This window comes from Neodiprion lecontei, chromosome 3 (assembly GCF_021901455.1).
Source record: "Neodiprion lecontei isolate iyNeoLeco1 chromosome 3, iyNeoLeco1.1, whole genome shotgun sequence".
In the NCBI taxonomy this organism is placed as follows: Eukaryota; Metazoa; Arthropoda; class Insecta; order Hymenoptera; family Diprionidae; genus Neodiprion; species Neodiprion lecontei.
In genome coordinates, this window is record NC_060262.1 from 37,260,328 (window position 1) to 37,278,434 (window position 18,107).

An 18,107-nucleotide genomic window follows, 5' to 3' on the forward strand; every position below is an offset into this window, starting at 1 on the left:
TAATTGAGTAGACAATACAGACCGCGTATATCTCGGCATCACCTTTCTATCGGCCCCATCGACTTCGGATGCCCACCGGAAGTCCGATACTCGCCGCCGTTCGTCGACCGGCGCGCCGGCTCATGAGAATCTATAGTCCGTGTGAAAATCTACCCTGAAATCTCTCGGCGAGCTTGGGGTTGAGGTAGGTTCACCTACAGCCTTTCGAGCCAGCCCTTCTTCATGCCGCTGTCTCAACCTTACGACCCAATATCGCACGGTTTGAAGCACCCTGAGAAAAATGATAGCGTTCCAAGTACCTTTCTTATGCGGAATCGGTGGATACATAGATATTTTATAACGATGTTTACAGTACGTCAAGCATATTTGAGCAACTCGTGATGCAGACCAGAAAAAGGTGAAACACTGTGTTCTGTTTCGGATTGAACATTCCGTTTGAGTTCGTTGTATAGTATTGATTTTGGCTTTTCGGAACAGTTATTATTCAGTTACGTGTTGGGCGTAAAAGCGGTTACGCATATCGTTCAATTAGCTGCAAAGCTTTTTATACGGCTGTTAATGGTTTCCCGTAACTACTTTACGATGTATAGTTCGTTTGAATAATTGGCTTATTAATTATTGTATACGTGTGGTATAGCTTTAAGGTTAAATTTGTTTTTTCTTTCTTTCTTCAAACAATTTCCGAAATCTACATAATCTTTTTCTGAATCTTTTCGTAAAAACTAATATCGCATACGGATGCCTTTGGGCGTCGTGAAAAAGTTTGACTCGAGATTTTACATTTATATTATTTTGAACCGTCGTATGCGTGACAAATTGCTTCTTCAGCAGGTACCTGTATAACTATACAAGGAAAACCTCTGAGAGATAACAAGATATGAAATAAAAAAGAGACGAATTGTTTCGGTCTAAACTCGTGTTCGAGAAAAAGGTTCGAAACATCGTTTTGAGGGAAAGAGGAACTTTGTTTTTTTCGGGGATTTTCTTTTGATATGTGTGTGTGTGTGTGTGTGTGTGTGTGCGCGTGCGTGTGTCTATATATATATTCATTACATCCGCGAATAAATATATATATATATATATATATATATATATATTTACACCTTGTTAGGTACATTTTGTTTAGCGCGAACCTCGAACGAGTTTCGGTATTTTGTTGTCCCATGCCTGAAGAGAATTTTACATCCTACGACATTCGCGCGATCGAGAAGCGTTCGCTGATATGATCAAAAGAATGTTAAACTTTTTCACCCTTATTTAACTTTTTTAACAAAATTTCACTGCTCGAAATTTGATGACTTCGCCGAAATTCTTCGGTTACAGCCTCGCTGAAATTGTGAATTGGCTCGTTTCCTTTCTTTTCTTGCTGCTCCTTCTTTTTCTCTGCAAAACGAGACAATTATAAGTTGACGACGTGCTGGCCGCTCGAATGATTTAATTAAACGGTATAATTCATGATATTGTAACTGAAAAAAGCGATAACGTGAAAGCCTGTCGAATCACGTACGTGAAGCATTCTACTTTTATACTTAACGTCAGAATTTATATCATCGAGAAAAAGTAAAGAAGAAGAACATCAGCTGCTGATAAGATTTATTTCATAAGCCTGACATTTTTCGGTAAGTCGATCAGACGTTTAGAAGTCGGGGCGTTTTTTCTTTCTTCTTCTTCTTCTTCTTATTCCGATCGGGTTATCTCGTTACCCGTAATGATCCCCCGATTTCTGATCGGTTAACAGCATGGCGAGCGGTAAATCGATTAATGAGAATTCCGGAGTCTTTTCACCCATGATGATATAAGTATAATGCAAAATAATCGACGCCACGTACGCTCCGTCATGTTCGACGTTGCGTCGTTAAAGGGTCACATTAACGCCGAGTTCAGAAGAAATAGTTTAATCAAAACGTGACGAGGAAAAACTATAAATCGATGTATCGGAGGACGGTGAAAAAGTTTTTCTTCCGCAATTTCGTGCATCGAATTACATGCGATCTTATATCACAATGCGATCTCGACTTTTTCCAACTTTCGATCATGCCGTAAGCTACCTGGCCCTTCTATTTATTTCGAACCGTTTGCCTTGGCCAGCCAAAGTCGAGGATGAGAAGGCGGCGGCGAACGAAACGACGGGATGCGAAGCGGGTGGCGTCGGATGCTTGATAATACGGCAAAGATATATCAGGAACACAATGCAATACCAAGGTGTGGCGGGGGAGGAAAGAAGGGGGAAGAGAAGCGAGTCGAATCTTGGCTCGGCCTCACGTTCGCTGCAAAACATGAGCCTTTCACAAAGTTTTATCGAGGATGCTACCAACGGGAGCGAACCACCGTCACCATCACCATCACCACCACCTAGATATCCTGACGTACGTCTGCAGGGGTATCCTCTTCGCTAAAGCGAACCTTTTGTGCCTGATCAACCATTGTCGTGTTGCATGGATAGTATTCGAGGCTGTTGGTTGGTCACTTTTTAGCCTTCCATCCCTGATCCCCCGGCGGAATGTGCCGTGCAGTATCACCGAATACACTCCATACCGATGCCCACTATCCGCCGGTGGGTAAGAATCTCGCGATTCGGTTTTTGATACTCTGAAACGATCCAGGGAAACCTCCTCGCTTCGTACGTAACGTGGTTTTGAATTCCATACTTCTATATTTTCGGTCACGTGAACGTCGTGAGGATTTTTCAATCTCCAAGTCAGTTTCAAAAACGTTACTCAGGCCTCGGCGGGAGTTTATCCTGATCGTATTACGACCGCGCATGATTTTCTTTCTGATCTTCGTGATTTGGATTGAATTTATCGCAGAGATTATAGAAAACCACGCTGCAGGTAATCTCGTTTTCCGGATCACCATTGCCGTCCATGGATTGAAATTACATTCGTGGTGTAACAATTCGATTCGACAATATTTTTCCGGTTGCCGGTGATGGTATATATCACGCATGAAAAGTTGTATTCAGAGTTCGATTACGTGCCTCATACTGCGTGTTTTCGTGAGAAATCTTTTTAATTGCTATTACGGAGGAATTCTGGTGCGAAATGTAGAAAATTAATTAAATTATATATACACACGGTTTCTGGGCACACTGTACGGCGGAGAAAAAGCGAGAAAAGAGAGCGAGAGAGAAGGAGATATTCGGTGTCGTCCGGTTACCCGACTATAAATCTACCTCGAAGGAAACAAACGACCAGCCAAGGTAACAAACTCGAAAGATAAACAGGTAAACCGCACGAACGGGACGCGGGAAAATTGTCGACATTTTATATCTACCAGAGCTGCCTGTAAGGTATTCGTATGGTACACACGTAAGGTAAACCGGATTCGCACCGAGAAAGGTAGCGAACCGTGTAAGAGAATCGCGTATCGATAGCCGGGCACGGATCTCTTGGGAATAAATAATATTTGTTTGCCCCTCTTTGTTCCAGAAATTCAAAAGACACAAGCTATTGGGAAACCGTTGAGAGACCCGAAGTACGTTGACATTTATCGAGAAAAACCGATAAGGGTTGCGGTCAAGGTCCTGGTGCCTGTTCGTGAGCATCCAAAGGTAAGAATATTCTATTAATCCTCTATCGCAATCAGCTCGAATCCCTCATCGCTTTTCCAACTTTCGTTATGTTCCGTGTGCATAGGTATAATGGTGATAAGGTACCTTTAATCATCCGTTTTACGAGATATGCGCGAATTGACGATTTATAATACCCGAGCCCGAATAATCCTGTACTTGAACTTTGTCTGTAGGCATCTGTAATTTGTACAATGTTGTATATCGTACGTAAGCATGAAAATCGCAGTATTCGGAAACAGCGACTTAATTGTCAGTGAAGACTCGCGCTAGCGCTATCGGAATATTTTTTTTTTTCTTTTTTTTTCCCCTTGTCTTCTCATCTTCATCTCTGCAGGATTTTTGCCAACTCGGTGACATTCGTCCGCGTTGAAATTAAGGATTAACTCGTCTCGAAGAGTTCGTTAAACGTCTCGTCGGTAACGAGATTGGGCTGAGAAGGAAATATTACCCGGGGATTTTTGTATGCTCGTAAGAAAATTGCTACTTTATGCACAGGCAGTAACAAGGTACGCTGAAAAAGTCTTGAATATCACAGTATCCTTTTATTATTTCACATTATTATTATTGTTATTATCGTAACGTCGTTTCGCGTCGTCGAATGGAATGAAAAAATGTTTGTCGAATTGAAGGTGAAATTTTCTATTTTTTTTCTTTCAATTTTAGTGTCCGTTCCGAATGGTTTCACATCATTGAGCGACGATGGAACTGCTTTAAAAATATTATATCATTCCGTGAACGGGATTGAATCGAAATAAAAAAAAAAAAAAAAAAAACCCTTACCAACCGTAAAGGTGGAATGATTTCAAATTCATCGATCGATCGATCTTTTCATATGAATTATTCCTATTCGCACGTAAATTATTGTATTGATCGAATTCTATCCACCTCTGGATTCTCTGCGGTTATTTTCTTCTTTTCTTCTTCTGCCTTCGATCGCTCCAAGCCGTTACTGTACCTCTCGCATGACTGATTCGCTTCGCCCTTGCCGAGCTTTTAGACGTTAATAATATCTTACGGTATACAATATATCTGATTTGACCGATCGACACACGTGTGAAATTGTTGTCTGCTGTTGCCGGGCAACTTTCTGGATACGTGCTCAAAAATTCTTCGCAAAGTTTTACCCCTTTTCATACATGAGCGTTTACCGCTCTTTTTTTCTGCTATAGAGATTACGAGCTTCTTCTTTGTGTATGGAGAAGTTATCAAATTTTTGAGAGATCGTTTTACTTTGTGAAGATATCGAATTGTCGACGATGAATAGACTTTTGTAAAACTACGTCATCGTAATGTTATGATCGAAACACTCGTCATGATTTATTATCTTTGCTACGTTTGATATAATTTTTTTAAAAGTATATAATCTATATCTAATGGCTACCCGAAAGTTTTCATTCGCTATTCTGCTCGTTAGCTGCGATGCAGAGTTCGTTCATTTATTTTTGTCTCTTTCGTGTATGAAAGTTGATTCGTCGTTTGGTTTCAATATCTCGTGCAACCGTTATAGTCAAGAATTATTATTAAGTAAATTTCTACACGCAGACGTGGATCGAGACGAGCGGATATTCCCATCCAATTATATTTTTCGTTATGATAATACCTGATATACTACAATGGGATGAAAGCTGCAGGAGCTTACAAGTTATATATCGTAAAAATTTCTTGCTCCTACGTTTTGAGCAATCGATTTATTTCAAGCTTGTATTAATATTACGTTATTAAATGTAGTATGTTACTTATAGCGATGTCTTTGTCATTGTGAAAAATCTCTCCCGCTGATACCTATATTTCTCTCGAGCATAGGTATATATGCACTACTCCGTGTCTAACAAGAGATTAAATTAATTGAGAGAGGGAGAGATAGAAAGTGGGAAGAGAACGAGAACGAACGCAAAAAAAGGCGTATTTCACGATTTGCTCAAGTCTGAAATTTATGATACATACTCGTATATATATATATATCTAACTACTTCGAAACTCAAACGAATTTCCCTCGAAATTCTTATTTCTATAGGGATCTCATTGTTTGTCTTCTTTTTATTATCTTTTCATATTTCTTCTTTACCTGCATACAAACCTGATAAATAGAAAATGCAGACGCTAGATTTGCAAATACTTCATTTTATTCGGCGAACGAGAATATGTATATAAACGGAACGTCTATTCCCTAGGGATACCTGAAAAACACCTGGAGTAGATACTCTGATAAATAAGGTTAGTAAACGCGTTTTCAACTTGCCAACTAATCGCTTCCGCTCTAATTGAAGGCAACCGAAGCTCTTTAATTTAACTGTAACTTTGGCAATATTGCACATCCCGTTTCCAGAATTTTGCACTCTGCAGGTCTCCGTAGATTCGACGGTGGTAATTATTCGCACGTTATCGTTATCTGGTGTTAGCTGCACACCGTTTGCAGTAGTGCAGAATGGATATCATATGTAGCAAGAGAATTGCGCGTTTCGATTCACCCTAATTGGTGACACCTCAATAGAATCGCGTAACTCACACTGGGTGAAATTCACTCTAGCTCCAAAAAAATGATATCTTGCTTCAACAATGAATTCTAAAGTTATAAAAAAAATATCTACGTATCGTTTAAAGACGCATGAAAAAGCTCTCTCAGTTTTCCTAACCAAAATTGATTGTTTAAATATTTTAAAACATCGGCAAAGTTGAGGCAAAACGGAAAAAAAATGTCGCGGAATTTTTTTTTCTACAGAATTGATTTTGAGCAAGAAAAAAAAACTTTTGTGAAACTCTATTCCTGAACCCACGAAGAGTTTGAATGACAAATCTTTGGTGTTAAATTCACCCAGAGTGACCACACTGAGAAAAATTTCGTTAAAGTACCTAGAAAAATTGAGCAAAACAAGTATCGTTGAAAAAACTGTTTGAATATTGTTGGAATTACGAAAAACGAGGTACGCGTAACCATTTTGCGCTATGATCGATCCTCTTTTGGTAATTGCACGCAAAATCAGTTTGTTCGGTTTACTCTACTTTTTTAGTTAAACAAGGCTTTAACGTCAATTTATCGTTGCACAAGCATTAAATTTTCGCAACAGTTGCAAGAAAATATAGTAACAGTGATCGTAATGAGAAAGAATAGTAACGGATACCAGACTTTCCCGTAACAGCTAGAAAATTAATGTTCATTTTGTACCAAGAACTATATTTTTCGATTGTGGTAAAAAATGAAAATAGTCAAGGACTGAGCGGTAACCGGAACTAAAAATTTCTCTCAGTGCAATTAGGGTTAATCGCTGTGAACTGCGCTTCAAATTTTACACTCAATGCTTATTTTTTGTATTGACATTTCACTCGTAGATATGATTAAAAACAGACCATATAAAAAGTACAGTGTTTTTATATACATCAATATCGTTATACGTACAAACTTGTAACGTTTAAATTATACTCAAGCAACGACGAGGAGCAACTGTTCTGATTTTTCATAATATAATACAAAGTTAATTTTCTTGTCAATCCGATCTTTTATATTATTTCATTCATACGTACACAGGGATAGATAGAAATGGAGAAAGGGAAGGAGAAAACGTGTTTTATTCCGCGCCTTCGGATGCATCGGATTCGATCACACGCTTCGCTTCGTCCACTCGTTCGCAATTCACATTATATTATTCGGTTCGTAAATTGAAAATCTCTCCTCTCATATGCATAAATCTACATCGCATTTCACCGCGGAGAGAGACTTGTATGTACCTGCATAACTACCTATATAAATTGTGCTCCGGTGTACGTCGAAATTTTAATTATACCGTCCACCGCGCGTATGACGTTCAAGGTGCTTGTATCGTGCGGGTACAGGGGGTCAGTTTAACAAGTATAAAGTACGAAGGTTAAAACGGGAATTCCTTAATCTCCTGGATCCCGCTCAACTGTCTTCAATTTGGATATCCACACAGAGAGAAATTTTTAGTTCCGGTTACCGCTCAGTCCTTAACTATTTTCATTGTTTACCACAATCGAAAAATATAGTTTGAGGTAGAAAATTAAAATTACTTTTCTAGCTGTTACCGGAAAGTCTGGTATCCGTTACTATTCATTCTCATTACGATCACTGTTGCTATATTTTCTTGCAACTGTTGCGAAAATTTAATGCTTGTGCAACGATAAATTGACGTTAAAGCCTTGTTTAACTAAAAAAGCAGAGTAAGCCTCAGAAACTGATTTTGCGTTGCGGTTAACAAAAAAGGATCGACAATAGCGCAAGATGGTTAGGCGTACCTCGTTTTTCGTAATTCCAACAATATTCCAACACCTTTTTCAAGGATATCTGTTTTATTGAATTTTTCTAGTTACTGTAAACAAATGAAATATTTCTAAGTGCATTAATTTTTGGATTTAATATGCTGTTTGGGAGACACTTTGCACACTTTTCTCTCTTCGATGGATTCTATCGGTGATAAACTTCAGATCTAACGGAACGACGAATACCCTTGATTGATCTCTGAAAGGTGAATTTTATTCCCGATCTTATCTTTTCGCGCCACCGAATCCAGAGACGGGGAAGAGTTGATACGTAAGCTCGTATTCCGATCACGTGATCAATCCAATAATTATTTCTACGTGACTCTCTTGCCTCTCTTACTACTCGGCTTATTGTTAGATTGGTTGGTTTGGTGATGATAGTACGGTGTGTGTGTGTGTGCGTGTATTTTTATCTATATCTATATATATCTATATATATTTTATCTATACATATATATTTATACTCGTACATTGTCTGTCGGTTCGCGTAGCGTTTAGGTAGTAATATACCGGTTTTCTCCCTGATCCCAGACAATCAGTGGGTGCCTATCGATGCCGCTATACTAGACTTTCCACGTATTCGCTCGTGGGAAATGAATCTTTGGTAAATAAAACTAGAGGGAATATAGATAGCAAATAATATGGTTATGATTGTCCCGATAATAACGGAGATATTTCTAATAGTTTTTATCGCCTGTGACCAGTAAAAATGACGTGCATCTTCACTCGTGGATCTGATCAGTGCAGCGAACCATCGCGAACGAAATTTTAGGTGACGTGAAATTGGTTCACCGGGAACTTATCGCGGAATCTAAAAACAACACAATTAGTCATCATCCGAGGTTGCTGCTCTCACTAATTGCAAGTTACGCCCGAATCGTGAAAGATCTTGGCGTCCGATCTCGAGAAGAAAAAACTTGTTGTACTAGAAATGAAATCGAAAGATGCCAAGCTTTCGTCTCAATCATGCTTTGTAGCAGTAGCAGCAGCAGCAACAGCAGCGGCGGCGAATTGCTCGAGGAAAGATTTTGATCCGGTATTATAGTGTCGAATGTTCTCTCGAACAGAGAGCTGTATAAGCGATGATGGATAGCCGGTCAGAAAGCAGCGTATATAGTATATGGTAACAGGTATACATGTGTATAGCAATATGAGAATAAACGAACGAAAGCTTTTCCTAAATTCCTTCAAATACCGCAATCAGCAATAAATCAAGAACGTTTTTGCCGAAGTGGCAAGGGTCTTTATATGTCCGCAGGTATCTGTCTATCTATTTATCCACGTGTGTAGGTATAGCTGTATAAAGATGTGTCGGGTAACAACGCTGAGATAGAACCCTGCAAGCCTTGCGCGATGTAATCTGCCCGATACAGCCGGATATAGCTGGGCGAGCGCGGCGAAGGCAACCCTCTATCTTCTCCTCGAAAATTTATGATTAACACTATTCTTATCGTTCTCGTCATACTGCGGCGAGTCTACCGTAAGATACAAATTTCATTCCACGTAGCACAACTTGCTGTAATATTGAAAGTCTCCCGTGTTTCAGATTTTATTATACTTACACGCACCTTGACTAATTTAGCACTGTTTTTATGACATTTTATCGCAACTCGAATCGTGAATAACGAATGATTCGTCGAATCAAGCCCTATATTATCAAGCTTCTGAATATTTTTATCGGTATTCTAGGCGCTATTTCCTTGATTTTTATTTTTTTTTTTTAAATCATCACTTCCATGATTGTGAATAATAAAAGATCCTGTTTTTTAATAACGTAATATTTTTATTACTGAACAATTAGATTTTATTCTTCGTTAGGTGTGTGTTATAGTCACACATTGGCTGAGTATGATAAAAAATTCTGAAACACCTTTTCATTTCACTCGTACTGATCTTGTAACCTCGAGAAGGGGAGAAATAATTAAAGATATAAAGTATTTATAAAATTTGATTTTACAATCTGCAAGGTACACAAGGTACACGCGTTTGTTAAATTTAACCTGGGCGCGAGGATTGGGAATAATATGTGCGAAGGAATACCGCACTCTTCGGCGTGTATCAAATTCTCTTTTGGAACGGAGGATTCCATTCGAATCGTCGTTGTCTTCGCTCGTCGTACGAGGATGCATGTACACCTGTACGGCTCGGGCATATGTGTATATTTTATACGTTTGTACAGATGGGGAAGTAAGTAAATATTTCAACGGAGCACTCTGCAAAGAGTCGTCGTCGTCTTCTCTTCGCGGTTTCTTAGAGCGTCAACTTCTATTTTCACACGGTTTTGCGTAATGGATGCAGGCTGCCTGCCTGCGAATATATACCTATGCATATACGATGGTGAGATTTCCTTTCCCCTTTCTTCACATAGAGATATACCTAAGGAATAACGCTGCGCGGTAATTTAATACACCCATGGTGAAATAAATCCACCTTTGCGAGTTACGCGAAACCGTCGTTTCACTCGAGTCAATTTATTTTCAACCCCCGACGCGTCTCTAGACCTCGATGTAACAATATCGTTATAATAAAGGCCGACTATTTCATCCGCCCCGGGTAATGCTCGAAAGTGGTTTCTCGATGCTCTTCGCGCGTAGCATAAGTCAGGGGGAAGGAAATATTATGGCATCGTCTCGACGGTGCCGAGGAGGTGATGCCGATATCATTGATGTAATATAGAAGCTTTACTCTTGTGGAAAAGTATGTAAAAACGCTTTGGAGACCGTTAAACCTTGCTAATAGCAGATGTGAAAAATTTGTTTACAATTAGCTGAATGGCTATTAAATACTAATTCATTACAGTTCTGGACAGACTTTGTACCGAACTTTCCGTAGAATAAAAAAATAACTCGTATTTAAATGATGGAATTTCCCAAATTCATACAACAGCATATTTGAGAGAATTCGTACGTTACTGTAAATTTTTCATTATTGAATTTTAAACGCCGTTTTACAACCAGTGATTTACTAAAAATAAAATTATGACTTTTTAAAAATAATAATAATTATCATTATTATATCCCATTATATATATATGAAATTTACACCTTGAGACAAATGATTGATACGCAGTCAATTGAACCGTAAAGGTGATGATAAATATATACTGTAGGGTAAATTAATATTAATGATGCCATAGTTTCGGAAACATCGTTTTCTGGTATTTAGTCCTGAAAATTTTCATTTTCCCAGCTCATTATCGTAACAATAATTCCATCTGTAAGTATCGAAACTTAATGCAGAATTACTCAATTGTATGTCGATTATATGCGTAACCATGCAGTTATTTAAGGTGTTATACGTACCCAAAAATCTGTTGTGAAATAATGGAATACTATGTATAAAATTACTCGTTATCAATGTTTTACCAGATGACACAGGTGTAGGGGAGATTGGGGCACGACGGACTCCCCAAAACATTCTGGCATTTGCTTTGTATTTGTGCATGTGACGCAAACCGAAACTGCCCGTAAGATTGTTTCTATATAACGCTACAAATCACGTTTACACATGCACATAAGTATAACGTATTGTGATTTTATGACAATAAATTTCGTCAAAAAATACCACGGAACAATCGGCTAAGTGCTGACAGATTTGAAACACTACGCACAGCAAATTTAGCTGTAATTGAACGATGTATGATATTTATGGAAGAAACACCGTGTCCGTATATTATAAGCATCAGCATAAAAGTTATGACCGTTATTATAGACGTGTAAACAGATTTGCAGTTGATGTTCTCTTTCCCAAGTGGAAGAAGGGTAAGGATATCATTGAAGCGAATACGTATTAAGACCGTGGTGTAGGTATAATATACATTATATATGCCTATAAACGTGAGGCACGGGCTATAAAGAAAATAAACCACACTGTAATTAAACTCGTTGGAAACTTGATCGGAACCGCAAAAAGTACCCAAATGCTAAAGAAGAGAAAGAAGAAGAAACGGAAGAAACATGACGTGAGCTGTGAATGGTACAGGATGATATATACTCAAACGTTCATTTAGTTTAAAATGAAAATTTAATAACAGAAACGGAGGAATTAATTTTCGCGTCATTATTTGACTTATATATAAATTGTTGGATAATGAAAGACTACACGAATTCCTGCGAAGTATTTAGGTGTACGAATTTAATTGTAAGCTTTATAGATAAATTTCTTGAATATATATACCTGATCCGCGTAGTCGACGCAGAACTGAATACGAACAATGAAACAAGACGCGCCTAATAAGATTTCAAAGACGTTTTATTAAAACGAAATAATTATAGGTAGAAGGAAAACGGGAAAGGCGAAATAATTGAAACAACTAATGGCGTATTTTACTTCGAGCGGTTTCCTCCGCGTTGGATGGACGAACGAGGGTGAAATCACAGCCCGAGTCGGGTAGTAGTCGTGAATTTACGCCTTTAAATAATCGTGTATATATACGAATATTGTACATATCTACAATGCAGGCTCCGACAGAGAGCCGGTTTTCTTGACAAAAGATCTTGATTACCGCGAAAGATAATTCCGTATCGCTGTCGAGCTGACGGCATTAATTAGCAGGCGAGATGAATTCAATCTTCCTCGAAAATCTTGATTAATTATAACTTTTACTCCGACGACTGTGAGAATCGCCGCTGTAGGTATGCGTGTGCATTCTAAAGCGGGCACTGCAGGATTCTGCAAACCGTTTCATATCGTTTTAATTATTATACCACGAAATATATGTACGTTGTATAACGTTATAAAATACGTAAGCGTTGTAATCTTGTATCAAAAAGCAGCCATGCCGGTTACCCTCAACCAACCCTCTGTAATATGAATATTTTAATACTAATTCGACTGGATGAAGAATCATTTCACGTCTTTGAAGAAGACGCCGCTGCTTTTACAGCTCTGTCTTAAACTTTGAAGCGCCACAACTTTTCCTTGTCTTCCTTTATAATTAATCATTGTTATACACGTATACTCGTACGTAGTAGCTTTCTTTCGCGCGAAAATCTCTGATACATATATATATTATATATACCCGATCTCCACGTGATCGAGAACATAAGTCGTACAATTTCAGCGAACCAAGCACCGAATAATTTTACATCGTTATTCTTGACGATCAAAATACAATTTTATCAGAGGAATTACAGAGGAAATTATTGTTAAACTTGTGGTAGAATTTATACAGGTATTATTATGTTAACTCGAATAACGCAGAGACTGCACTCGATTCGTTCTTTTTTTTTTTTTTTATCACGTTAGCGATGATTATTTCGGATAAATCAATAACCAATTTTTTATATCGCGACTGTGGTAGTTTTTGTGCTTCCGGCTTTTTGAAAAAAAAAAAAAAAAAAAGAGTGAAAAAAGATACTATCCAATTTAACCAGATCACGAGAATTTACGAGCGTTTGTTCAAAATTCCTCCACTCTAGACTTTTTAACCTATAAATCAACTCTGGTGTACTAGATCGTATTTCAAATAAAAGAGTTCGCGTTTTCGAATTACGTTTGAAACTGTGACAAAAATTTCGTATTATTCCTATGCTAAATGGAATTTTGGAACGCCGTTTTATCGATTTTTCTGAGTTTTAAATAGTTATTATTAAATTTTAATATCATGTAGCTAGCCCATCGTCATTACCCTTACAATTTCTACATTACGTGCTTATCAACGATGAATATCAACGCAAATCAAATATGTTATCACAAAATTATTGCAAATAACCTACAGTACAGGAGCTCGTTTCAGAGGTCATTGTGAGTGAGTTAACCTCTTTTATGGAAACTTTTACGGATGACCGTGATTTTTTGAAATCGCATACATGTAACAATAATGGCCGAAATAAAACCAGTCTTTTAATATATCGTTTATAATATAAATATTAGTTAATTGATTTGACGAGAAAGCGTAATAATAGATTACCTTTGCATCTGCAGTAATAATTGAAATAACGAGAACTAAAAATTATTCCCAGAATCTAATTCGTGTCTTGTGAACAGAATTAGAACTGCGGTGATCAATTGCTGTCCCGAAAGAACACAGACAATTCTTTGTTTCATCGCCAAAGTGCGGAGCAACGATGAATCACATGTCAAAGATCATTTGTTCGGGAAACATTTTTCCAATAAACGTATATCGCAACCCCGTTTACGTCCTGACAGGAAAACTGAAGGCGAAAAATACGTCAGCCTCCAACTCGCCCGGTCAGCTTAAGTGAAACAAGCAACGCTGTGGTCAGCCAGTCGTTACCAATTCCTCTTCGCTTTTCCTACCAAGCAACTTGTTCCTGAGTGCAGAATTATTACACAGTCGCTTTTCACGTTTCAAGCATCGACGCAGTCACTCAGATTGCGAATTTCTACACCTTCGTCATTATTCTACATTTTCCGATATAAAATTACTAACGATTCGTTAACTGATGAAAACGAGAGTTATATAACAGCTGTGTGCAGGAGAGTGGAAATGAAATAAGCGACAAAACTGGCAGAAAAAAAAAGAAAAAAAAACTCTAATCGCATTAATAATAATACTGCGCAGAGGCGACTGCAAGAGAGGGACGAAAAAGAAACGGGGAGAATAATTTCCAAAAAAAACAGAAATCCAAGCCGTGAACAACATAATTAAAAAATTCCAGAACTGACGAACGGACCGACGGATTGCACGCGGATAACCGAGAGACAAAGAAATAAATATGAGAGTGAACCGGAATTTTAATGAAGTTTGCCCCCATCAGTTATACATTTTTCTCTCTCTCTCCCTCGGTTTCGCGTTCACTTCCGCTTGTGCAGCTCGGCTTCCTCCACCCTCCTCACGACTGATCACTTAACCCTGTACTAACTCACTCGCACCCTTCACGCGCAGTTTCCTCTCTTCTATTCGTATTTCGCCGTATATGCGACCCGTCGAATTTTCCCTATTCTTAAACTCCCTTCATCGCACTCTTCCTCGCATTGATTTTTCTCACTCACAATCAGCGAGCCTCGAATTTTCCTCGTCAAATCGAATTGCAGGGATTCGCCTGCGCCGATTTCGTGCTACTGACGCACTCGAGTAATTTATATTATGGTCTGATGGAATTTGTCACCCCTTCGTTTTGTTTCGCGACCGAAAAAAAAATAAATAAATAAATAAATGAAAAAAAAAAAACGAGATTGCTTTTCTCCCATTCGTGGGATTTCGGGGGGACAACGCACTCTGATTTAGTTTCGAAAAAAAGAATATAGAAGAGAGAAAAAAAAATTACATTCGCGTTTGAGGAAAGGTACGGAAATTATTACGAGATCCGATTATAAGCGTACCTATTCCTCGCACCAAGTTGCTCTTGTTGTTTCGGACGCCGCGCAAAAGGGGTGAAATTCCGAAAGACAGACGAAAAACGAACGAATTGTTGTCCCTTGACTTGTATCACGTATGTTGTAGAATTATACATATGTATAAACGCAGATGAGTAGCGGTTAAATCTGCGTACGGTTGTTGGAAGGAGGAGGATTCCAGGTATGATCAAATGCGAAACCCTAAAGTTTGAACTTTCTAATCTGTAGCTACGAATTTATAGGGAGGATCGTGTTATTAGTTAATCTACCCCGAGTGAGCTTGACTGTAGGGATTTGGGTAAATTTAACTGTGTGTAGAAACTCTCCGAGGGCCGAAAGATCTGTTTAGAGATAATAATATACTCATCGTCGGTCTCTCGTATTACATCTAATGACACGCAAACTCGTGCATCACGTGATTCGATAATATAAGATTGCGAAACATAGAAGGTGATCGAAGAATTTACGTGAAGTTTTTTCGGTAAGGTGCTATGATCAAGTATATAAAAAAATATTTCAAAAATTTAGCATTGAAAAGGTGACGCCGAATATGTTGTAGAATGTAGACCCAAGTTGTAAAAATCTGTGCCGCGAGTATATCAACGACGTCGCACCAAATAACACGATACGGGAGATAGAGCGAACGCGCTCTTGTCCAGAGGTTTGTCAAAATCGGTTGTCACGTCACGTCCGTACAATATATAATAAAATTATTATTACACGTCGAACGAAAATTCCTTCAGAGATGGGATTTTTAAATTGAGGTCCGTTGCCGCTAATATAAACCCCGAGCAGCGCGAAAAACGCGCCTTCCTGAAAATCAGTCGCGCGTGCCTGTGACTCTTTTTTTTTTTCCCCCGAGTTCATATTTTTCTCCTTTTTCTCCGCTCTTAACTTTACATTATGCATTCACTTGCTTGACATTTCATTTTTCATACCCTCTCTCTTCTTTATCCGATATAAAATCGTAAAATGGTAAGAAGATTACACTTACCCCACTGCACTGCACCTTGTACGATATACAACCCCCCCCCCCCCCCCCCCCCCCCATTCACCTCCATCTAACATAAAATACATTTTGGGCGACAGTTCGCGGTGCGTTATCCGTTCGTGATAAAACTTTTGGAGATTTATGCAGCTGCTTATAAATTCACCTTGCTTCCCTTTTGTGATGTGTGCTTGTATATTTAAACTTTTCACTGTGCAAATAGATGTTATACACATTAGATTTTTATATATATATATTTTTTTTTCACCTGTTGCGGAATGTTCGTAAAGTTTCAAGAAAAAAAAAAAAACAATTACAAGCTGTAATTTTCGAGGATTCGTATATGAAGGTTTTTAAATTGTGGTGAAAAAATTTTTATTCGTTTTTGAGAAATGATTTTTTCAGTTTAATTATATATTAGTTATTTATTAGATATGCAAATACTGTTGCCTGGTAGTTCTTCAGTAATAGTAGTAGTAATATCGAGATTTATTTATTAAAGCTTCTGTGCGTAGGCCGTGGCATTTAAAACAACATTGCGTACTGTTTAGAATATTCAATGAACCCATTGCATTGTTAATTAACGGATTGTTGGGCCGAGTTGTATCGTTGAATAAATGATGAGTCGAGCTTCCAACCTGCTACCGTCGCAAATGTCCGCGTATAACTCTCTCTATTTCCTTTGTTTCATTCACTCCTGACTAATTTGCTCGTGATCCATTTTCTTTTTCCTTACCCAGCGTGCAATTCTCTCGAGAAAACATGAAACGTCGCTGTACATCTTATTTATAACTTATCCTACTCTTAACTGTATATATAATTATACGGGTCGCAATCGTATCTAAGGATGTAATCTTTTTTCGACTCTCGTAGCTTTTACAGGCAGACTTTGACAACTAATGCGAATGATTATACATATAGAACTTTTTGTTTTGGATTCAATCTCATTTTTTTCGTTAGCCATTTCGTCAATTTGAAAACGCATTTTCTCAGATTTTCCGGATCTTTCCTTTATACGGTCATTCATTTCTGAAATGACAGATATATATTTTTTTTTTTTTTTTTTTTTTAGAGAGATAATGTTTAATTTCCAAAAGACGGAGTAACAACTTTTCAATAAAAATTCATAGGGTTAGGGTCGAGTAGCAGCTTGAAGTAAGAGAATAATTTAAAAATAAAAAATGTAGATTATTATAACGTCTGAGATGGGTCAGGGATGAACGATAATCGAGCTGGCATGGAATGCCCTGTATAAATATTCCTGGAATATTTAAATATATGTATATCCTACCGGAGGCAAGCGCCATAGGAGAAAGAAGAGAAACGTAGTCGTATTTTAGCTGAAATCTCTTTTTGATGCATTATTTATTTACCTCACAATGAGGCTTCTCTTCCCTTTCCTCCCTTTGCCATTGCTTCGCTACTCCGTCGTCTTCAACTTTCTTCCACTTCCACGGGGAGGGGGGGATTTCCCTTTGTTTCCTTTTCCCTTCCTTTCTCGTTTCTCCTTTTCCTTTTATCTCTCTCTCCCCCGTTTTACTCGTCCAGCTTTTCCTTTCCTCCTTTCTTCGCCGCTCTCACTGTTGACCCACAAAACAATAAACCCGAGATCTGGAAAAACGCGGCGGACGCGACGTGCGGTAACCGGTTACTGTTTCTTCCTTCCCTGAGGGTAGGTTATACGCGAATGTCAAGAGACCTGAAGGGGGAATAAAAGCTCACGTACACTCTCTCAGAAACTGCTTACCCACCTACGAATTATTTACTTACACTTTCCGCTTTCCTTTGCTCTCATTACCCTTATAATTTCCTTCCTTTCTTTTCTCATATTTGTTTATCCTCAATGTTCGTTATGTTTTGTGCTGCTCGATGTTTCTTCTGCAATTCTGCAATCTACTGCAAGTGGGATACCTTACAAACACACGACTCGACGTTGTTATATCCGAAATAAGAGAGAGAAATTCGAAGAGTCGG

The 18,107-nt window shown here is 38.3% G+C and overlaps 1 protein-coding gene across 8 annotated transcripts in view; it reads left to right on the plus strand.

Moving 5' to 3' along the window:
• Positions 1-18,107, plus strand: part of LOC107216996 (KH domain-containing, RNA-binding, signal transduction-associated protein 2) — a 68,837-nt gene that overhangs the window by 35,505 nt on the left and 15,225 nt on the right. For all 8 annotated transcript variants that reach the window (XR_006903486.1, XR_006903487.1, XM_046735043.1 and 5 more), the window contains exon 2: positions 3,429-3,550. Coding sequence is in view for 6 of the 8 variants with exons in the window: in XM_046735043.1 (XP_046590999.1) it covers positions 3,429-3,550 (122 nt within the window). In the remaining 2 variants the exon portion in view is untranslated. The remainder of the gene's footprint in view (positions 1-3,428; positions 3,551-18,107) is intronic.